Source organism: Microplitis demolitor, chromosome 6, assembly GCF_026212275.2.
Source record: "Microplitis demolitor isolate Queensland-Clemson2020A chromosome 6, iyMicDemo2.1a, whole genome shotgun sequence".
NCBI lineage: Eukaryota > Metazoa > Arthropoda > Insecta > Hymenoptera > Braconidae > Microplitis > Microplitis demolitor.
In genome coordinates this window covers 5,558,352-5,582,616 of record NC_068550.1, presented here as the reverse complement: position 1 = coordinate 5,582,616, position 24,265 = coordinate 5,558,352, and the positions used below count along the sequence as shown (strand labels likewise).

At 27.1% G+C, this 24,265-nt stretch overlaps 1 protein-coding gene across 1 annotated transcript in view; it reads left to right on the top strand.

Moving 5' to 3' along the window:
* Positions 1-22,902, top strand: part of LOC103577608 (discoidin domain-containing receptor 2) — a 39,832-nt gene extending 16,930 nt beyond the window's left edge. Inside the window, exons 6-23 of the mRNA XM_053740022.1 lie at positions 546-753; positions 987-1,547; positions 1,659-1,756; positions 2,533-2,696; positions 11,563-11,675; positions 12,002-12,107; positions 13,304-13,535; positions 13,757-13,904; positions 14,031-14,341; positions 15,207-15,414; positions 15,749-16,094; positions 16,167-16,366; positions 16,441-16,598; positions 17,616-17,738; positions 17,813-17,925; positions 18,000-18,293; positions 19,337-19,478; positions 19,550-22,902. Of these exons, the coding sequence (XP_053595997.1) occupies positions 546-753; positions 987-1,547; positions 1,659-1,756; positions 2,533-2,696; positions 11,563-11,675; positions 12,002-12,107; positions 13,304-13,535; positions 13,757-13,904; positions 14,031-14,341; positions 15,207-15,414; positions 15,749-16,094; positions 16,167-16,366; positions 16,441-16,598; positions 17,616-17,738; positions 17,813-17,925; positions 18,000-18,293; positions 19,337-19,478; positions 19,550-19,894 (3,870 nt within the window). The 3' untranslated portion in view covers positions 19,895-22,902. The remainder of the gene's footprint in view (positions 1-545; positions 754-986; positions 1,548-1,658; positions 1,757-2,532; positions 2,697-11,562; positions 11,676-12,001; positions 12,108-13,303; positions 13,536-13,756; positions 13,905-14,030; positions 14,342-15,206; positions 15,415-15,748; positions 16,095-16,166; positions 16,367-16,440; positions 16,599-17,615; positions 17,739-17,812; positions 17,926-17,999; positions 18,294-19,336; positions 19,479-19,549) is intronic.
* Positions 22,903-24,265: the final 1,363 nt, after the last annotated feature.

Below are 24,265 nucleotides of genomic sequence, written 5' to 3'. Positions count from 1 at the left end.
ATAAGCAACGTTTCTGTCCATACTATTACTTAGAGAAAAAAAATTAAACTGACATGAGAGTGAGTAGAGCGTTCGATCTAACTTATAACCAGACTCTACTGTCTTACATATATTTTTCATCACTTTGTAACATAAAATTAACTTCTAACCAGGAATTAAAAATAATTTGTAGTATAGAAAGTATTTTATATGAATGAAATATTACATTACTTAATATATATACATATATATATTTTTTTAAAAACATCTATATTCAAAAAACAGGTTTTCTGTTAAATTTCTATTTGTCTATTTGTTAAATAGAATCTACTTATTATAGATAAAAATTTTAATTTTCGTTATTCAAATTTTTTTTTAATTATTTTTTTATGATAATCAAAACAAGTTATTGCTCTGATGACGTAAAAATATAAATGATCAAAAGTACCGTTTTAAATTTATCTTCCTGTTAAAATTAATAAAATATAATAAAACTGTCTGGCATTAATTTATTAGCGTATAAATAAGTTACCTATTAATTTAGAAAAAAAATATTTTTTTTTCAGGTTTTTTCCGAAGTTAATATTTCATTTAGTATTGGGGGAAAATGGTACATAAGTGATCCAATAATTTACGCATACATAGAAGATAAAATATTTGAAACACCACGAAATGTATCAATAAAACTTCATCATCGTATTGGTAGATTTATAAAGTTACGATTTACTTTAGCGGCTAAGTGGCTTATGATAAGTGAGATCACTTTTGATTCTGGTGAGTCATATTATATATTTCACTTGATATCATTCTTTATCATTATTTATTTTTTTTTTTTTTATCTTGTATATATAAACCGAGTTATAGCCTAAATATATACAGTACAGAGGTTTAAGTAACGAAAAAAATAAAATAAATAGAAAAAAAAAAAAAAAAAAAAAAAAAAAAAAAAAAAAGAAAATAAATAAATAATCAATCCCACTTATGTTTTATCGTATCACTGTTGACAGACATAGCCCATGGGAATTTTACGCCGGAATCTCCCCCCTCGACAGAGTCACCACGAACAAAGAACCAAAGTACCTCGAAAGATATTCCACTGCAAGCGGAAATTCCTATCTCTACGGCAAAACAAGACGACCCGACGTACATGGCTGTAATAATCGGCGTACTAACAGCTGTCATACTTTTACTAGCCGTTGCAATATTTTTCATTGTTTCTCATCATCGTCAGCGGAAAAATTTTGCCAGCTCGCTTGACGCTAAAGAATCGATACCTTCTGGTAATCACCAACATTTGTCACCGGAATCAACTTACGGTACGGCTGGTGAAAAGGATTCGTCATTAATGACTTATAGAGTCGAAGATTTTGATGATCGTTACGCTGGCGCGAAGCTGACGACGTTACCACGCGATTTGAACGATCGTTTGCTGGGTGATGTTAGACTTGATGAATACCAAGAACCTTTTCATGAAAATAAATATAGAGAACCGTCGCAAGCTACTTATTATGGTTACAGTACCGTTGTTATTGACAATAAGGATTTGCATGACAATATTGAATGCTCAGGTAAATGCATTTTGTTTCTACTAAATTTAGCGTAATCGGTAGTTATTAAATTACGTGAAATAGAAAAAAATATGAAATTATTTTCAACTAATCTATTTCTTGGCTATTTAGATCCCACATATGATTATGCGGTTCCAATACCAGTACCTAGTACCAGTAGCGAACACGAAAGTGTCTTTTCAAAAACATCGTCGAGAGGTAGCGCTAAGGTAAATATTTTTTTATTACTTTCATAATTTATTATCTTGGTAGAAAAAATTTTTTTTTACTCCAATTTTTTTGTCGGGGTTTTAATAAAAGCTTCTTTATGACTAAGTATATACATATTTATAAAAATATATATATATATATATATATATATATACATATATATACACTGTATGTATACATATATATATATATATTATATATACATTTATATATATATAAGATTGTCAGAATTTTTTTTTTTTTTTTATTAAAGATATCTAAGAAGTTTCATTAATAAAAAAAAAAAAAAATTATCCTAGAATTTCAGTTCTATCTTAAAAATTGAGATGGCGCACGGGTGGTTCCCTTTCCCATTTAAAGTTTTTCCGTTTTCCCTAGGATTTCTCTAGAATTCTCAAAGAAACAAGTTTTTCTAAGTTGTCTCTAGGATTTATCTAGGATTCTCAGAGAAACAAATTTCTCAAAGTTTTCTCTAGGATTTGTCTAGGATTTGTCTAGAATTCTCAGAGGAATAAATTTTGCTAAGTTTTCTCTAGGTTTTCTCTAGGATTTGTCTAGGATTTATCTAGGATTCTCAGAGAAATAAATTTTTAAAATGAATTTCACTTCAAGGGGATTAAATAAACAATAATCGGGTCCGCATTCACTCCATATTTAATCCACGGCCTCCCCAATTTTTTTGACTGTATATACATTTAAATATATACAATATATATACATAGTAAATCTCAAGTTGATTTTAAGCGGTGGTAAATTAAATAAATTGGTATTCCAGGCATGTTTGCAGAGTTTTTTTCCGCCGCCACCGCCACCGATAAGCATCCCACCAACTCGGGGATCTAACAACGTAGTCTATTCAAGTTCTCCAAGCCCTCAACTAATCTCTGAGCGTGAACGAAGAGGAAGCAAACGTCGGGAGCACACGCACAATAGATACGCGTAAGAATATACTCACATTGTGTACTGCATATGATATGCAACTTTTTTAATCTAATGTTTTTTAATATCACTTTTACGAATTCATACAATGTTCATATTTATTATATCTATATTTTGTGTTTTCGTACCTGTGATTTTTTATCAAGTTCATCCCTCTGTATAAGTTGCGATACTTCATGTCAGTTCATGTTGGACGGATATTTAAATATATTGTATATTATATACATTATATGATATTAACATACAAACGTACATACTATATATAGGATCGATTTGTTCAATTCTTTTTCTGCTATTAGAAATTAACAAATCGACTGCCACGCTATAAGACTGAAGCTATATAAATTGTGAAACTGAGTAACGAAAAATCGACAAACGTGTTTGGCTTTTTATCAATTTTTGTGCTCCAATTTAAAAAAAAATCCAAACACACGTACAATAACTGTATTATATTTTTTCTTATTACTTCTCTTTTAATTTTTACTATACAGCAATTTTAACTATAGAAATATTCGTAACCACTTAGAACTTAATGACCAATTGTAGATGTTAAGTGTAATTGGAATAGGTGAAATTTTAGTTATTTCTCTATTTATAAAGAAAACCGACATCGCCTTCAACGCAACGAGTAAATAAAAAATAATAAGAATAAAATTTTAAAATAAATAATTTAAAATAAAAAGTGAACAGAGAATTAAAAAAAAAGAAAAATAAACATAATTTTTATGAGAATTGACAATACAGGGATAAACCAACAATAAAAAATATCATGTATGTAAAAAAACCCGATGACGATTGTGATATAGATAAAAAAAAGAGACAAAATGAAGGATTAAATTAATGATGACAAATTTAAAAATTTGAGTTGTGACAACATTGCAAATCATAGAGAAAATAAGAAATAAGTTTCTTATTGATATAATATGAAATTTATCATCTGTATATATATGTATATGTACTAGACTGATTCAAAAAAATTGATTTTTTTTCTCGAAACCCCGTGTTAAATAATTGCAGTTTTCCATTTAAATAACATTTGGAATTTTATACCTCGGTAGTGGCTCATTGCACAGATAAGCTCAGGATATAATTTTGTAGAGAATTGAACACTGAACAAAAAAGCCTCTTATTATTTTTTGATAAATTCATCTGTTCAAAAGTTATTGGAAATTGATGTCAAATTTTTAGATCTTTTTACTTTTCCGACGAAACTATCAGAGTTATCACAAAATGTTATGAAATATTTTTTGTAGACAATTTTATTCTCTACAAATTATCTTAGATAAAGTTTTTCAAAATTCCGCATTGTTTCGCAGTTATTTTCATTTTTAAGTCTAGCTTTTGAAATCGATCATAACACTATTTTTAAGAGCTTGATATTAAAATGAAAATAACTAGGAAACAATGCGGAATTTTGAAAAACTTTATCAGAGATAATTTGTACAAAATAAAATTGTCTACAAAAAAGATTCTATGGCATTTTGTGATAAGTCTGATATTTTTGCCGGAAAAGTAAAAAGATCTAAAAATTTACTGAAAATTTGAATGAATAATAGTTAGCAGTCATTTAACAATATTTGAATTTTTTTCAACAAAAAAATAAATAATTAAAAAAATATTTTGAAAAATTGCACATATAGTGTATTAAATTTTCTACATGTGCATTTTTTTAGAAATATTTTTTCAATTATTTTTCTGTTAAAAAAATTTATTTAAATTTTAAATGTCTGTTCACTTTACTGTCATTAAATTTGACATCAATTTCCAATAACTTTTGAACAGATGAATTTATCAAAAAATGAAGAGAATTTTTTGTACAGCGTTTAATTCTCTATAAAATATCCAGAGGTTATCTGCACAATAGCCACTACCGAGGTTTAAAATTCCAAACTTTAACTTTTTTCTCGTTATTCAGATGGGAAATAAAAAATTGCGATGAGCGACTGAATATTAAGAGCTCATCTTTTAACAGGCATCATATTTTACCATCCTGCAACAATTTAATACAAAGTTTAGAGAAAAAACCGATTTTTTTTAATCAGTCTAAATTCATATATATATATATATGTACATATAGATTTTCGATTCATCGAAGCTTTGTTGGCTTATTTTTATGCATTATTACAACTTCTAAACTTTTATAAAACAACGATTATAAAAAAAATGAGCAGCGATTACAGTTGATTTTGACTTATTGTTCATATCGTTGATAAAAATAAAAATTAAGGGATAGATGTATGAAAAAACAGTTTCTTAGTCGCATATAACTTACGAATGGAAGCAGTTCAAGTGACGGAAGTAACCACTACTTTTAAAAAGTGGTTCTATGATTTTTAAGTGCGTGATAAAAAAAAGGGTCACAGTATGAATATTGTTGTCAAATGGAAACTTCCATTTGTGAGGTATTACTATGCATTAATGTATTCGTTGACGAAAACATGCATTATTTTATGTAAAAAAAAAAAAAAAAAAAGTTAAGCCTCTATTTTATTTAACTAGAAAATCTATAAACGATTGATATTTTTTTGTCTCTAGATCTCTTTTTTTGTTGGGTTTTATATCGAGAATGCAGTATAAAATACGAATAAAAACGAAAAAAAAATATAATAATAAATTAATAAACGATAAATGTCAATTTATCTGATGCGTACTGGACGATCAAATATTTTTTATGTAATCATATAAATAATAGATTACTAAAAATAAATATTAAATTAAAAAATCGTAATGCTGATACTCTTCTCGATATTTTATTCATACGAAATGACAGTGAAAAATTAAAAAAATGCATAAAAAATAACGTATGATATGAGAATCTGGTGTGGATTTGTACCTGTTCAGAATTTTTGCAAACAAAACAATAAGTATTTTAAAAAGTTTATTTTTTAATTTAATATTTATGATCCTAATATAATGATCCTGAATTTTTCTATGGTACTGAGGTTAACCGAGGTCTAATAATTTTTGAATTTTTTTTTAAGCAGTAAACCCTAAAAAAAAAGTATTTAAAAAAATTGCACTTCTAGTTCATTAAATTTTCTACATGTGCATTTTTTTAGATATTATTTTTTTGTGATTCATTTGATGAAAAAAAAATCCGAAAATTTTTAACTTCAGGATCATATTTTGCTAACGTCTAATAATTTTTGGATTTTTTTAAAAATGATAAATTACAAAAAAAAAAATATTTCAAATAATTGCACTTGTAGTTTTTTTAATTTTCTACATGTGCATTTTTTTAGTTTTTTTTTTTTTTTTTAATAATTAGTTGAAATAATTCAAAAGTTGTTAATTGTCTGGGTTATCCCTGGTTAGCAAACAATTAAAAGTTTTTGGATTTTTTTTTATCAAATAAATTACAAAAAAAAAAAAAACTAAAAATATGCACTTGTAGAAAATTAAAAAAACTACAAGTGTAATTTTTCAAAATAATTATTTTTTATAATTTATCATTTTTAAAAAATTCCAAAATTTATGGAACGTTGGCTAACTGCAGTATCATTAATATTTTTTTGCAATCTAATAGTATTATTTGCTCCTTCTACAAGCATAAAATTTCTATTTTATTTTAAAAAAATTAAATTTATTATTAAACTAAAAAAAAAAAGTATTTTGGGAGTAAAAAATTATAATTTAAATTATGAAAATTTTTTAAGTTGCTTTTAGTTCATAAGCTTCTGGTAAGCATGATAACTTATTCAAACATAATCCAGCTTGTGACTAATAACGTTATTAAATTCTTAATGTCGTTTCGAAGTGGATTTTTCGCGAAAATAAATAATTAATAAAAAAAAAAAGTAAATGATGCTTTGCTTTTTATCTTTATCGTTAAAGTAGAAAAGATTTATAATATGTATTTAGAAAGAGAATTTTTACGCTGACGTTAATGTAAACAGTATGATATCAAACTCAGCAATACTATACAATTTATTGTTAGAATCTTTTTAATGAAAATAAAATAAAATAAAAAAAAAAAAAAATGACAAAAAAAAGGAAAATACGAGCTGATATGATAATCAATTAAATGTAAACGTTAGATACAGCGGATTTTTTAAAAATATTTCTAATGAAAAAAAAAAAAAAATTATATTCTAAAAAAATGTTGATTCTTTTAAAAAAAATAAATGAGTAAAATTTGCTAATAAAAGATTGTTAGTATAATTAAAATTAACAAGCGATTTTATAGTCTGGTAAATTGACATCAAAAATTAATTTTTTGCTCTGTTTTCATTTTTAAAAATAATTGAAAAAATTACAAGTAAAAAAAATTTAGACAAAGATTAAAAATAAAATCTTATACTAATTTTTTTGATCGACGAAATTTTTTCTCACCAGAAAGTTTTGGATTTCAATTCATGATGCAAAAAATTTTTTGGCGCGCGTTAATTTTTTCGCGCCAAAAAATTATTTTTTTTTGTGTATTTTTATAATTAAAAAATGAATGGAATTTACTAATAATAAATTATTAGTATAATTGAAATTAACAATTGATTCTGTAGCCCGATAAATTGACAAAATATTCATTTCTTTTTCTATTTTTATTTTCAAAAATAATTAGAAAAAAAAAAATCAATTTTTAATGAGACAAAGTTTAAAAATAAAATCTTATACTACTCCAGTATTTTCGTACTACGAAAAAATTTAGTCTACGAAATTTTGTTTTCTCAAAAAATTTTTCTTTTCAATTCATGACAAAAAATTTTTTGCACCAAAAAATAATTTTTCTGTACTTTTATAATTTAAATAAATTAATAAAATTTTCTAATAAAAAATTAGTATAATTGATATTAAAAAGCGATTTTATAGTCTTATAAATTTAAAAAAAGTATTCATTTTCTTGCTCTATTTTTATTTTCAAAAATAATTGAAAAAAAAAAAAAATTAGATAAAGATTTGAAATAAAATCTTATACTAATTTACTATTTTAAACCAATATACAATCATTATATGATAATAAAAAAGGAGCGTTTAGATATAATGAACAATAATAAGTAGATTATAATATAAAGAAAATAAAAATAGATAAATCTTTGAAATTTTACAAAATGAATTTTTTTTTGATTTAATTTGCCTCGTATTTCTGGACTGGAACGTTCCACCTATAAATCTTAATGCTCGAATGGAATTTTAACAGAATTTAGATTTAGATAAAAAATCAACGATTCTCAATTAAAGAGTAAAAAATATATTTATATATATACATATAAATATAAAAATATAAATAAATAAAAAAAAGTGCGAAAATCTCTATGTAACTGCGCGAGTTATATAATGTATGAATTTTTAACAAACAAAGAAAAAGGAAAAAAAAATCAAGTTTATTTATTTTATGTACATATGAATGTAATTTATAAAATACCTATGCGATAAAAAACTCAACTCCCCTTTTGTATATAATTGTAACATAAATTATATATTGAGTAACCACCAAGTGTAATTAATTAATGGTGCCCCACACGCACATAAATAATTCTACACACACACAAATACACATACAAAAAAAATACAAAGTGAAAATATTATAATAGTAATAAATGTTTTAAAATAGCTGAATTATTTCTACAACATGTAATAATGGAATATATAGAATTTAAACTATACATATTTTATTTTTATTTATTACCTGCTCTAAAAAAAATTTCCTATGTACGTCTTAAAAAATATCTTCTTTTGAATAACAGTAATTCAAAAATTACTTTTATTTGAATAGTGTAATTGTACCCTAAAAAATTTCCGGAGTAAATTCGGAGCGGATAATTGGGTATTTATTTAATTCCCTTGGAATAAAATTCACTTTGAAGAGGAATTTGTTATAATATAAAGACTCCGAATTGGAGTAAATTCGAATTTAAATAATATCTAGTTGACTCCAAAATTACTCTGCCGGAAAAATAAAATCTACATTTACTCCATATGCAAAGTAATTTTTTTTACTCCAGAATTTCAAGTGACGGAGTGAATTACGAGTGAAGAAATGAATTTTGAGTGACGGAGTGAATTTGAATTCAAATAAAATCTAGTGGACTCCAAAATTACTCCGCTGGAGAAATAAATTCCACATTTACTCCAAATGCAAAGTAGTTTTTTTTTACTCCAAAACTCCAAGTCACGGAGTAAATTTGGATTTAAGTAAAATATAGTTGACTCCAAAATTACTTCGCTGGAAAAATAAACTCCTTATTTACTCCATATATAGATCGATCTTTTCTAAACTCCGGAACTCCGAGTAAAAGTGAATTTGGATTTAAATAAAATCCATATTCATTCCGCTGGAAAAATAAATTCCCAATTCAACTGGAAAAATAAACTCCATATTCAACGTGATTTTTTTAAACTCCAGAACGGAGTAAATTTTAATTTTAAAAAAATCCCATTGACTCCAAAATCAATTGTCCGGGAAAATAAACTTTCCATTTAGTCCATATTTAGAGTAATTTTTTTTTACTCCGAAACTCTACATGACAGTAAATTTTAATTTGAATAAAATCCATATTCACTCCCAATTTTTTACAGTATATTAAATAAATTAAAAAGCAATCGAACCTATTTCATATTTCAACACCAAAAAAAAAAAAAAAAAAAAATGATTAAAAAATATAAAATAGAATTTTCACCGAGATAATATTCTATATTATTCATAAAATCAGACTCGTTTGACTAGAAATGTTTAATGAAAGTTTGAATTATTCGTGCACTCACGTCGCACATTTTCGTCTACAATCACCCCATCGTTTCCATATACTCAACACACGACTGTACAAGTACAGCATATGGATAATATAATATAGAATATACTCTCTACTTCTAATAGAATAGAATTTAAAAATGAATAGGAATAAAAAACATAAAAGAGAATCAATGTTTGTTCGATGAAATCAATGGAGCAGAGGTAAAAAAACGCTAAAAAAAAGATAATAAAGAATAAAAGTGAAGGGAAAGTTGAAAGGCATAGGACCATAGGTACATTGGTACGTATGTACGTACGTCTGAGGGAAAAAGATCGACATCTGGCGCTTACTGGAGTTCCCTGTGTCGCCACAGGTCAGGGTGGCGCCGAGTATTTGCGTCCCTCAGAGGGTTGGTCGACCCTCAGTCCTCACCAACCCTCAGTTTGTCTTGGAGTGCGAATGATATGCATTGTCACTAACAATTTTATCGATCGTATTTTATTTTCACAGTCTACTCTACACTCTATCCCATTATAATCAGTATAAATTACCGCGGTAACGATTTATAAAGTGTAATAATTATCATAATGAACTATTATTTTTATTTATTTAATTTAGCTACGAATAATTACTGGAAAAATAAACTGACGTATAGTTATGCTGTAAAAAAATTATTTAACGCTACGAATAAATTTTCAAGAATAAATTTCACGTGCTTAAAATATTCTGCTATTGAAATTCTATCATCGATGAAGGGACCAATAATTTTTTATCCGACAGTGCGTGCTTGTGATTCTTCTATCGTTAGATGGAGCAAACTGGGGCATGCAAATTCAATAATGAAAGCTTATTAAAAAAGTAAGCTCATTTAATGACATTAATTTTCATCTTTATTTATCAGATAGTAATTAATTTAAATTTTTTCACGCTAAGATTCACCTTTTTTTTTATTTGTTTTTGTTATTATTGTTATTGATTTAATTACAGTCATTAGAGCACTCTAGTAATAATTACTAATTAAACGCATGATAAATGTGTTAATCAATATTGGGTAAATATTATGAAATATATGTATATTTTATTTATCATCAAACATCTATAAATTGGATATAGCTTTCGTATTTTATTATTGTTATTTTGTGTTTATTGAAAGTCTTTTGAGTAGAAATATATGAGATAAATACATTTATATTTATATATATGTTCGTATTTTAATTATGAAATATTTGTTTATTTCGAATTTTACTTATTGGTTAAGAAAAATAATACACGGGGAAAAAAAATTTCTTGCAGTAAAAATTTTCTGGTCTATGAAATTTTTTCTCGCTTTAAACAATTTTTTCTTCGCTCAAGATAATTTTAGTTTTTAATTTAAATTGCTAAAAATTTCTTAGAGCAAATGAAAATTTTTTCTTGACTCAAGTAAATTTTAGTTTTCAATTTATAATGTAAAAACTTTCCAGGACAAATAAAAATTTTCTTAGATTGAGTAAATACTTTTTCTTGGTTTACGAAAATTTTTAATTTATAATGCAGAAAACGTCTTAGAGCAAAAAAAAACTTTGTTTGGAGCGAGTAAAAATTTTTTTCTTGATTCAAAAAAATTTTTGTTTTCAATTTTTAATACAGAAAACTTCGTAGGACAAATGAAAATTTTTTCTTGACTCAAGAAAATTTTAGTTTTCAATTTATAAAGTAAAAACTTTCTTAGGACAAATAAAAATTTTCTCAGAGCGAGTAAATACTTTTTCTTAGCTCAAGAAAATTTTTAATTTATAATGCAGAAAACGACTTAGAGCAAATAAAACTTTTTTGGGAGCGAGTAAAAATTTTTTTCTTGACTCAAGAAAATTTTTATTTTTAATTTATAATGCAGAAAATTTTTTAAAGCAAATAAAAATTTTCTTGTCTAAAGAAAATTTTCAATTCTAATTCATAAAGTAAAAAATTTTTTTGAAGCGAGTAAAATTTTTTCGCGCCAATAAATTTTATTCTGTGTATTTTTATTTCCTCATTAAAAAATGAACTTTTGTGTAATTTTTTCAAAAGAGTAATCTCATTAAAATACTTTATATGAAATATGCAAATTTATTATTATTATAGTTGTGATTAGTGTTATTATTATTCCGTTTCAGATATAATGATAATGAAATAGACTTAATGTCAGTAAGAGAGTATAAGAGCGAGGGAAACCCGTAAAACGGAACTACGATGAAAATCTCACGCTTCTGTGACGTTGTCTCATTAATTATTCAGCGATTTTTCATGTGTCTTTTTTGTATTGCCACGACAGCACGCAGTATAGATCTTTGTGAGTGATTTTATTTTTTGTTTCTACTTCTCTATATTTATACCATTATAATACAAATATACATACTTAATTTATCGTGCTCTACAGCTAAACTATTTGTATCTTAAATATTTTTTGACTCTTGCTTGACACAAGTTTACAAACATTCTAACAGGGGAAATACTAAGATTTAGTAGTTTAAATATCTCAGATTAAGGAAATATAAATACTAATTTTATAGTTCTATTATTTTTTTCATCAATCACAAATAAAAAAACATATTTAAATCTGGGTGAATATTAACAATCACTGGAAATAAATTATTTATTAAAAATAATTTTTTTTAGCGCAATGTATAAATCCATTAGGAATGGAATCAGGTGCAATTTTGGATGCAGATATTACTGCAAGTTCTAGTTTTGATAGTGGCAATGTAGGACCACGTCAATCGAGGTTAAAAATCAATATTTTATCAATTATTCATTTATTAATTTAATTAATTAATCATCCGGGTCGAAAAATTTGATCTGATTTTAGTCTAACGAGATTGTAATTAAATTAATTAGTCCGTCGTTAAATTTTGATTAAAATTTTAAGCTGTTCTTGATTTAAAAACGATCAAAAATAGACTAATAAAAATATTAGACAGTAAAAGCCGGATTTTGGTCTAGATAAAAATAAAATAAGGCGAAATATTTTGAGAAAAAAGTATAATTTTAATGTATAAGCGACTGAAAACAGACTGAAAATCATGGAAAATAAGTCTGAGAATAGTCTAAACAAGGAATGCTACCGATGAAATTCGATTAAATTTCACATCTTAATTAAATATAATTAAAAATAACTCAACATTTTTATTTGATTTACCCGGATCGAAAAATTTGATCTAATTTTAGTCTAATGAGATTGCATTTGGACTAATTGATCTGTTTTTAAACTTTTCTAAAAATTTTAAACTGTTTTCGACCTATAGACGATCAAAAACAGGCTAATAACATGGTCAAGATAAATAAAAAAAAAATAAGGCCAAAGTTTATGAGAAAGTTTGATTTTGATGTAGAGACGACTAAAAATCATTTAAAACAAGTCTGAAAATAATACCGACAAAGTTCGATTAAATGTCACATCTTAATTAAATACAAATAAAAATTCCCGGTTTAAAAATGTAATCTGTTAAGTTATTTCTATTTAAATTTACTTTTTATTTATATTCAATTAACATGTGCAATTTGACCGAGTTTTTGGCCGTACTATTCTTTGTTTAGACTATTTTCAGTTCCATTTTTAGTCTAATTTTAGTCGCCTATCCATCAAAATCAGATTTTTTTCCTCAAAATATATCGTCTTCTTTTTTTTATCCAGATAAAAATTAGACTTTTTCAGCCTTTTTTTTCTAATCTGTTTTCAATTTTTATAAAAATTTAAATACAAATTAACTGTAGTTCAAATACAGTCCAATTAGTCCAAATGCAGTCTAGTCAGACTAAAATAATATTAAACTTTTCGACCGGCAAGTAAAATAGTATAAAAATAAAATTGTATTTGATTTAAAGCAGATAAAATTTATCGACCCGGACAGTTTACTTAATATTTAAAATAATTGAATTTAATAGCGCAATGACAATAATGAATGTATGAATAATTAACAGACTGAGAACAGAGAATCATGGTGGAGCTTGGTGTCCTAAAGCACAAATTACCAGTGAGCCTCGTGAATGGCTCGAAATCGATTTGCATTCTGTACATATGATCACTGGTACAAATACTCAAGGCCGTTTTGGAAATGGAGTGGGAGTTGAGTACGCAGAGGGTTATTTGTTAGAATATTGGCGCCCGCGGCTCGGTAAATGGGTACGGTACAGAGACATCAAAGGAAAGGAGGTAAAAGCTTCAATAAATCTTCTCTTTAAATACCTACTTATCTATTTAAAGCGTATTTCTTTTCATTTACTGTTTATTTAATGTCTTATTTCTTCTTTTGTTGTTTCCTTTCTCTCTCTCTCTCTCTCTCTCTCTCTTACATCAGTATTCAATAATAGCTTCTTTAATAATTATTATTATTCGATAAAATATCTTGAATAATTAAATTTAATTCTCTTTAGATTCTCAAAGGGAATACGAATACATATTTAGAAAATAAACATGAATTAGATCCGCCATTATGGGCAAGTAAAATAAGATTTTTACCCTACAGTAATCATCGACGGACTGTTTGTATGAGGGTAGAATTATATGGCTGCCTTTGGACGGGTAATTTAAATTTATTATTTTATTTCTCAAATTAAATTATGTCACAAAGAAACTAAAAAAATTTAACTCAAGTAATTGCCATTAAGTTTAATGAAGTGGTAATGGTTATTTAATTAATAATTATAGATGGTATAGTAGCTTACTCGATGCCTCAAGGCGACACGAGAGGAAACGAATGGGAGTTCTTTGACGCAAGTTATGATGGCCACTGGGATGGTGAATTACGTCGTGGTTTGGGACAATTAGTTGACAGTAAAATTGGCCCTGATAATTTTAAAATGGGGTATTATGACTCTGTACGTAGTCAAGGCTGGGTTGCTTGGAGAAACGATACACGTGATAATGAACCTATTGAAATTAAATTTGAATTCGATACTGTACGGGAATTCGCTGCTGTTCATCTTTATTGCAATAACCAATTTAGCAGAGATGTTCAAGTATGTAACAACAACTTTTACTTTAACATTATTTTTTTAAATCGCATACGTGATTTATTGAATCGTATATTTATTTCATAATTGATAAACAATTTTTTCGACCTTTTTTATTTTCAATTTATAAAATTTATTGATTCTAAATTTTAAAAAATTTGGTGACAATCTCCGCTTCACGATCGAGGTGTGCAATTGTCAAAGATTTTTGAATTATTTGAAAATTTTTATATGTAGTATTCTAGTTATTTAAATTTTTAAATTCAATTTATCCACTTTCATATTTAGTAGACATACTTTCAAAAAAATTATCCCTGGCAGATCTAAACTACGGTAAATTCCCGTAATTTATTGCACGTTACCATAATTTACAGTAAAATATGATATTTCTACGGCAAAATAGCTGCATATCACGGTAATTTACGGTATACTCCGGTTAAATACGCGGTATTTAACCGTAATTTGCGGCATTTTTACCGTAAGCACCGTATACTTTTTTATTTTGACAGGTTTTAAAAGACAATACTTTATTTTACGGTAAAATACCACAGATTTGCCACAATTTTATGGTACATTACCGTTCCTTTACTGCAAATTTACGATAAAAATACCGCGCGTTTACCGCAAAGTATCGCATTTTACTGTAAAATGTCGTATATACCGTAAAATACCGTAATTATTCTTCCGAACGCTGTTAATTACAGGAAATTACGGTAATTTACCGTAGTTTGGATCCGCCAGGGATAGTTTTATTTCAAAATAATTATATTGTCTTTTGTTTAAATTTTTTCTATGGAAAAAAATGAATTTTTAAATGAAAATTGAATAGAGTTAAAGTTTGTGATTCAAATAACAATAACATTATTTTTAGGTTTTTTCCCAAGTAGATGTATTATTTAGTATCGGAGGAACTTATTTCAGTGGTGAACCAATAGTCTATACATACATGGAAGACAAAATATTTGAAACTTCACGTAACATTACAATTAAACTTCACCACCGTGTTGGAAAGTTTATAATACTTCGTCTCCATTTCTCATCAAAGTGGATAATGCTCAGTGAAGTTATATTTGATTCCGGTAATTATTAAATTGCATCAATAAAACATTTCTAAACTATTATTAATTAATTCCGTAATTATTTTGTTATGTCATATCATATTTTTAGTAACACTAGTCTTGAATCGAATTCAACGGAAAATATTTTCTAGAACTCGAAATTACAATAATTTTCAGTTTCAATTTTTTCCACATTTTTTGTTGTTTTTCGTACACAAAAAAAAAAAGGATTTCTTGGTGCAAAAAATTTAAACTCGCCTCAAGAAAATTTTCTTGCTCCAAGAAATTTTTTTTTTGTCTATACTTTAAAAATATAATTAAAAAAATATTTAAAATTAATGTTACTTATTTTAAGATATCGCTCATGGTAATTTTACACCTGAAGAATTTGCAACAACCGATTTATCATCATTACCAGACGAGTTTTTTATAAATAATAAAAACACAGTATCAGATAGTGAGCTTCCAGTATTAACAGCACAACATGATGATCCGACATACATGGCAGTAGTGATCGGTGTTCTTACAGCAATAATTCTACTGTTAGCCGTAGCAATATTTTTTATCGTATCCCGCCACAGACAACGTAAATGTTTTGCAAGCCCCGTGGCAGTTAAAGTACCATCGCATCTCAGTTCAACGTGTGCGACTGTTGAAAAAGGAGCAGCACTAATGGCTTACACGTTAGAAGAAGATGAAGGGTATTCATAATATAATAATATTATATTTCGAAGTAATGTGTTTACTTTAGATAATGAAAATTAATTTTGTAGTCGATATGCTGGCGGTGGCACAACTTCAACATTACCACGCGAACTTGACAATCGACTTTTAGACCTTGTTAAATTAGATGAGTACCAAGAGCCTTATCAAGCTCTTAAATACGCTCCGTACTACAGCTACAGCACTATTATTATGGAAATGAAGGACATGATGTTGAACAATATGGGTATTGGTATCAATTACGCTGCCGGTATGAGTATAGAGTGTTTGTGACCCAAACAGATATGATGAGCAATGAAATTAATTAATTGTATAATTATTCAGTTCCAGAGGTCGTTACCGTACCTCTTCTAAATCCCGAGGGTACATTTTCAACGCACGAAATTGCGTCTAGTTCGGTATCTAGTGTAAGTGCTAGTGATGATCAAGATAGTATTTTTTCAAAAACCTCGTCTCGTAACAGCCGCATTGATGATAAAAAGGTTTTAATTTATATTTTATTTGTTAAGGGGCGCCAATAGTGTGACCGCCAGAAATAAAAAAGTTTTTTCAAGAAAACTACTGCGTGGAATGATTTAATGTTTTACAGACATATTTTTGGATATACTATATATATATATATATATATATATATATATATATATATATATATATATATATATGATTACATTTTTGATATAAACCGGGAAACCCGGACAATATCGGAAAATTTAATGCAACCGGGAAATATCAGGAAATTTTGAAAAGTATCCGAGAATTTAATTGCGACAGTTCAAAATTTTTTAATTTTTAATAAAATACTGATCTAATGTTCTAATACATCAAATTTAATTATTGACAATGAAAATATAATAAAAACTTTGAATAACTTAATAATACGAATACAATTTTTAAATCAGGGAAAAATGTGAAAAACTTTACTGGAGAACTGGGAAATATAAGAGAATTTTGAAATCATTTCTTTGTGGCCACCCTAAAAAAAAAATTCCCCTACTGCTGTAGCGAAAATAATTTTGTCAATGCATAAAATCCAAAAAAAAAAAAAACTGAGTAAACTAAAAGATATTTCCCGTACCATGACCTTCAATCGAAAAAAATTTTAATTTGAAAAAATGGCGGAGTTTTTAAAAAATTTCAAACTTCGCGCTAAAATTTAATGATTTATTTCCTACGGAAATTACATTTTCTATTCAATTGGAAAACTGAAATTCAAATCAAATCAATCGGATGATTTGCACTCGAGTTATAACTGCAGTAAATTTTATAAACTTTTGAACCGATGAGCGACTGCTCTTTAGATGACTGCAACTCAAAAAAATTATTTGAGATACGCACTTTAAATTTTAGTGTCATTTTTGAAGATAAACTATTGAAGTATGTAGAAAAGTCGATTTTTTCAAAATTTTAGACTAGTGGTTCCCCTTAACGTCAATAAATAAAAAAACAAATCTCATTACTTTAATAAATTCTTTAAAACTAAATATAAAATTTTTTACTAGTCACCAACACAACAAGACGTTCTTGCGGCACTAAAAAAACGCTTGGAACAGTCAACAGTACCATTATTCCCACGACATCGACTACGAATGCTTTCTAAATTAGCCGAGGGAGCATTTGGATCGGTATAAAAACAAAAAATAACTTTTTTTTTTCTATTAATTTCTGTATTAAAATTTTTTCTTCTATATTTTATTAGGTCTATGTAGCAGAAGCTGAAGGGATTCCCGAGTATGGTACTGATTCTAATACACTCGGCAAAAGACTTGTTGCTGTCAAATTTTTACTGCCTGATGCCAGTGAAAAAGAAAAGTAATTAATGATACTAACAATAGTATTAATCCAAAATTCAAATATTAATTTCACTTAATTTACTTTATTTTAAGACTTGACTTCCAACGGGATGTAAGAATTTTAGCAGCACTCGAAGATATAAATATAGCAAGAGTTTTAGGAGTTTGTTGTCGCGAAGATCCTTATTGTGTTGTAATGGAATATTTAGAACATGGTGATCTTTGTCAATTTTTAAAGACTCATATTACTGTTGAAGATGCCCATTCTATGCCACATGGTGTTAAAACTCTTAGTTTTAATTGTCTTATTTATATGGCTGCCCAAATTGCATCTGGGATGCGATACTTAGAAAATTTAAATTTTGTTCATCGAGATTTAGCTACCAGGTTATTATAAAAAAATTTTATCTTTATCTTAAGGTTATATGGACATTGTAAAAAATTTGCGAAGTAGATGACTGATTATTTATTTACTCTATTTTATTTACTAATCAAAAAAATCCATAGGGAAATCCAGCCTGGATTTCTATGGGTTCCTACATGGGGATTTCTGATAGATTTTCATATGGTTTCCTATAGGAATTCACCATTCGCATTTTTTAAAATTCTATTTTTTTAATTATTTACTCGATTTATTAATAATTTTAAATTTGTCTGATGTCTGATACATTCACACTCATAAACAAAATATTCTGCCAATAGAATATTAATTTTTTCTTTTATTCATATTATGGGTATCAATAGACGATATACATAGAAATTTAGACACTTCGGATTCTATAGAAATTATTTATATAAAAACCCAGATTTCTGTATAAATTTCCTACAACGAAATTCATATATTCTAGTTTCTATCTGGGAATCTAGGTACCCACAGCTTACTATGGGAGTTTCCTACATGGGAATTTAGGTCACCTACAACTTCTCATGTGGATTTCCTATATGGGAATTCAGATACTTATGATTTTCTATATGGATTTTTATATAAATCCATATACTCCTTTATTAATTCCTATGGATCTTTACATAAACCCATACTTCCCTATATGGATTCCTATGGGTTCCCATGCAATCACATATAGATTTTTTTGATAGCATAATCCTATGAAATTCCTTTCGAGGGGGAGTTTAATTTAATCTTGAAACTCTGGTTCAGAGTCAAATTCACTCCTAAAAAAAGTATTTAAATATCAAAACTCTGAATCGGAGTAAATGCAGATTTAAATAAAACCCAGATCGCTCCGCTGAAAAAACAAACTCCCTATTTACTTCTTATACGAAGTGAATTTCTTTTTCCACTCCGGAAATCCAACTGAATTCAAAGAAATAAAATCCACATTCTCTCAGAATTCACTCCCGATTTTTTACAGTCTGTTGTTGCTAATAATAATAATAATATTAATAATAATAATAATAATTTTTGTTTACAGGAATTGTTTAGTTGGTAAGGCATATCTTATAAAAATTTCCGACTTTGGCACAGATAATGAACTATACGCTGGTGATTATTATCAAGTTAATGATGGCGCATTACTACCAGTGCGTTGGATGGCTTGGGAATGTGTTTTCTTGGTTAGTAAAATTATTAATTCAAAACTACTTGTTAATTAATAATACAATTTAATTCCTCAAATTTTGTACAGAGAAAATACACGACTAAAAGCGACGTTTGGGCATTTGCGGTTACACTTTGGGAAATTTTGAATCTCGGCCGGCATGTGCCTTACGAGGATCTAACCGACGAAGAAGTTGTTGAAAACCTTGAACAATGGCACACCGATAATGTCAATTGCCATAATGGTAGGAATGACAATGACACAAAAGTACGTGTACTATTTGAATATTTACCTAAACCAAAAACATCCAGCAAAGACATTTATGATTTAATGTTAGAATGTTGGAGACGAGACGAAAATACTCGTCCGACTTTCCGTGAAATATCACTTTTTCTTCAAAGAAAAAATCTTGGATATGCACCAACTTGTTAATAATACTTTTTAAAAATATGTTCGATATTATTTAATTGAACAATCATTCGGATGCATAATTAGATGTGTATTATAATTATAATAATTAGTAATAAGTATTAGCATAAAGAAACCTATCAAAAAATATTTATTAAATATGCATTTAATGCATTTTAAAAAAGCAAATAATTGAAATACGGTAGTTTCTAATTACATATATATATTAGGGTAGTTGTTAAAAATTAAATTTTCTCGGACGTCCTATAAAAAGTTTCTTGTTACTGAAAAAATACATGGGGGATTTGGTTTTTTCTTTTTAAGTAAAAAAAACACGTGCCCCAAAACGATCAAAGTTTATTTTTTGATACAATCGCATTTTTTTTTAATATCTCATGAAATATGCCGATTAGAGAAAAAAGTTATAGGAACAATTTTGTGAGAAATTCAATTCTTGACAAAAAAGGTCATATTTACGTTTTTTATAAAATGTGTACTTGCGAAGATATTTCAAAAAAACTTTTTTTTAGATCTTATGAATATGAATTGGGCGTTTTAAGGATTACAAATATTGAAAATAACATTTTTCTAAGTGTATAAAAACTGTCATAAGCATTAATGATTGATATGCTACGAGTTGCGAAGTTGTCTATATTTAAGAAAAAACGTTATTTTTAACATTCGTAATTCTTAAAATGCTCTATTGATAAAATTTAAAGTTTTTTTTAAATATCTTCGTAAATATACATTTTATAAAAAAAAGGAACATGACCTTTTTTGTCAGGAATTTAATTTCCTACAAAATTGTTTCTATGATTTTTTCCTTTAATCTGCATATTTCATGAGATATTCCAAAAAAACCGCGGTTGTAACGAAAAATGAACTTTGATCGTTCTGAGGCACGTGTTCTTTTTACTTAAAAAGAAAAAACCAAATTCCCTATGTATTTTTTCACTGAAAAGAAGCTTTTTATGAGACGTCTGAGAAAATTTAATTTTTAACAACCACACTAATATATATACTATATATATTCCCGAATGCGTAAAATTGTTACGTACTGATATGTACTTTTTTTAAAAACTGAAATTCGTAATAAGTAAACTGTAAGAAATTTTTATTACTAAGCTTCAAAAAATGAAACGATTATTAGAAATGATCGGCTTACATATCTTATTTATTAAGTTACTTTTTTTTTAGGGTTTAAAAATATTTTTAGGGTTTAAAATTTTTTAGGGTTTAAAAATATTTTTAAACCCTAATGTATTGAATATATAAAAGATGTGAGTAAATAATTCTGATATAAGTATATCGTTAAGTATAGTGTTAATTTAAATAAAAATTGGCAATAAAACGACTCGATTGTGATTTTTGAAATCATAATAAAATTTGATTCTGCAAGTCATAACATAAAATGCTTCTTCCCTACGTGGTATATATTTTAAACTTATGAAAAGATTTGATTTTTTATTGTTACAATGACAGTAATAATAATGATACTAATAATAATAATAAAATGAAAATCATGCGTAATTATGTTCATGTTACCACCTATAACATAACTATATATTTGTATATATTAGACGGGATCAACTATAAAAGTACCTTTCATAAATCATTATAATTCAGAATTATATAAAAAAAATATCACTAAACAACGAAAAGTTAAAAAAGATTATTTACAAAAATTATTCATATTGAAAATTAAATTATAAATTTTCAACGAAATTATAATATTCTTCATAAATTAATAATTCATTTATTAAGTATACTTTTTTTTTAGTAATGAAATTATTTTTTATCATATCTGCGCTGAAAGTTTAAATTCCTGCCCTGTTTCGAGGAAAGAAAGTCGTTTTTTTCTTTTACGAGAACATACATAATAAAAATTAACGCATGCGCTATTCTTCTCACAAGCAGAAGCAAAAATTTAAACTTTCAGGTACAGATCTGGTGAAAAATTGTGTAAGCACCACCGAAGAAGGTAGGACGATCCAATCCACGTGGTCAATTACACTCGGGGGTTGTAATGTCCTACTTTACTTCCTTGGTGTGTAATAGACTAATTCATGATAGCGGCATCGAAACAAGGTTTCATTGTTCCTGCAGCTAGACGGAAGAAGCTAATTTCAGCCCAATGCCGCGAATGAATATGAGCAAACGCGTTAATTGTGAATGCTTGTCAGCGGGCAGAAACAAACTTGTTTCATTCCTTGGGAACAAACAAATAATATTTCTGCCCGCTGACTGTAGGCTTTCGCAATTTAAACTCTGATACTTGTCATTTGTTTAATAGTAATTTCAGACCATTAATTTTATTCACTTAAATGACAGTTCTGACTGTGATTAAGTTTTATAAAAATTAGTGTCAATAATAAATAGTATTTATAGTTTCTGCTTAATTGTAAATTGCAAATGACAATTTACGCTTACGCTAATAGTTGATGATACCATTGGTCTTAAATTAACTTGTTTCTGACTGACTGCTGACACTGAAACTTTAAGTTCCAATGCCGGTAGTCACGAAAAATCTAGTGTATAACTCTGTATGAAACACGATTTCAGACTGTGGGTGATGTCAGCCTTCACTCTGGTCTGAAATCGTTTTGTTTCATCCCTTGTCACACAGTATACTATTATAGACTATTTTGTTAATTGCTTTTATAAATTTTTCTACTATGTTGTTCCTGTACCAAATGATAATAAGTTAATTAATTAATTAATTAATTAAAATTATAAATTAACTATAATCATCTTCCAAATAATTCCATTTATTAACTGTTGATGAATGTATTTTTAATTGAATAATTGACCATCTTGTGGTTGGACTATCATGTAAAAGTAGTTGACTGTACGAAGTAGTTTATAAGAACGTTGTAAAAACCGCGTTAAAAAAAATGATATACATATTGGTATTTATTGTGGCACTCAATTAATGGCTTCATGCTTAAAACATCTACGTTCCTAAAAAATATAATATTAAGAAACTGATAAAATAAATTACTCACATTATTCATTTAGTTTTATCATTTATACATGCGTACAAAAATCATGATTTTATATTGCATTTTTAATAGGGTAAATTATTTTAGACGGTTTAAAATATCTAAACCAAAGATTTAGATTAAGCTATCGCCGTAAATCATGATAATTACAAAATTATTTATATTTTATTTTCTTTATTTGGGTACAAATATAAAAATAAAAAAAATATTTCTAAGTGTTTTAATAGATTGTGTAACCTATTGTTGTATCGCTTTCCTAAAATTTTGAATATTCACCGACGCGCTTTTTTTAAATCGGACATTCATTCATTTCGTTGAATGCACGTGTCTATTTGATGTCTATGCTTGTGTACTAAATTCTTTTCTACAAATTAGTGGTGTTTGATAACGAAGATATTTTATAGTATTTCTTCTTCGTATTGTATCTATCAGTTCATACAATCTCCCAGTCCGATTAACAACGAGCTGTCTTTTATACCAACAGCTGTATCTACTATCGGACGGAAAGTGTTCCTAGATAACCAGTTTCATTGCGCAACTATTGATGTATTAAGTTAAGGAAAAACAGTTTCAGTTAATTTGCCATCAACTGTAGGGTAGCATTTGATTGTCCAATTGATTGTCATCACACATATTCATTTTAAGTACATGCATGAAAACTTATATTTAGTGCCAGTTAACAAAAATATCTAGAGGATAGTCAGTATTAATTAAATTTTGCTTTTTCACGAAAAAATAATGAAAGTCAAAATGAACCGTAATGCGTTTAATAGATTTTGGCCAAATGTTTGTACATTTACTTTGAATAATAGTCTTATATTTAGTAGTGGACACAAAAGAACCCGTACTTTAAGATCCTCAAATTCTGAGCTTAACGCTCATACCAGACAAATATGTTATCTGAAAATCTATCAGTTGTGTACGAATTAAAGGCGGCTTTCAGGGAATTTGTCTTAAGGCCGATATAATTATAAGATAATATATAAACGAATAAATTCGTAGAAAAGTTTTCAAATTTATAACAATGGGTTTTATTATAAGTAGTTTTTCCGGAAATTTCCGCTTATCCGAAAAGTTTCAAAGTGCATCACAATATAGTTCTAGATATTTCTACTTCTAAGAATCTTTTTGAATTAAAACTAGATTTTTCTATATGAATTAAACTCAGTTATTTAGTTTAAGGCAATTAGTGATAATGTGCTATTGTCATTGTAAATAATATCAAATATTATTGGTGAAGCATATTTTTAAATATTTATCCTATATTTCTATTTAATGAAAATATCATTATGCACAAAGTTTCTAGCCGTAATAATGAAATCAATCCATAACTATTCGTATAATATAAAAGACATTAAAAATATATAAATTCAAATTATTCGTAACGTGATTG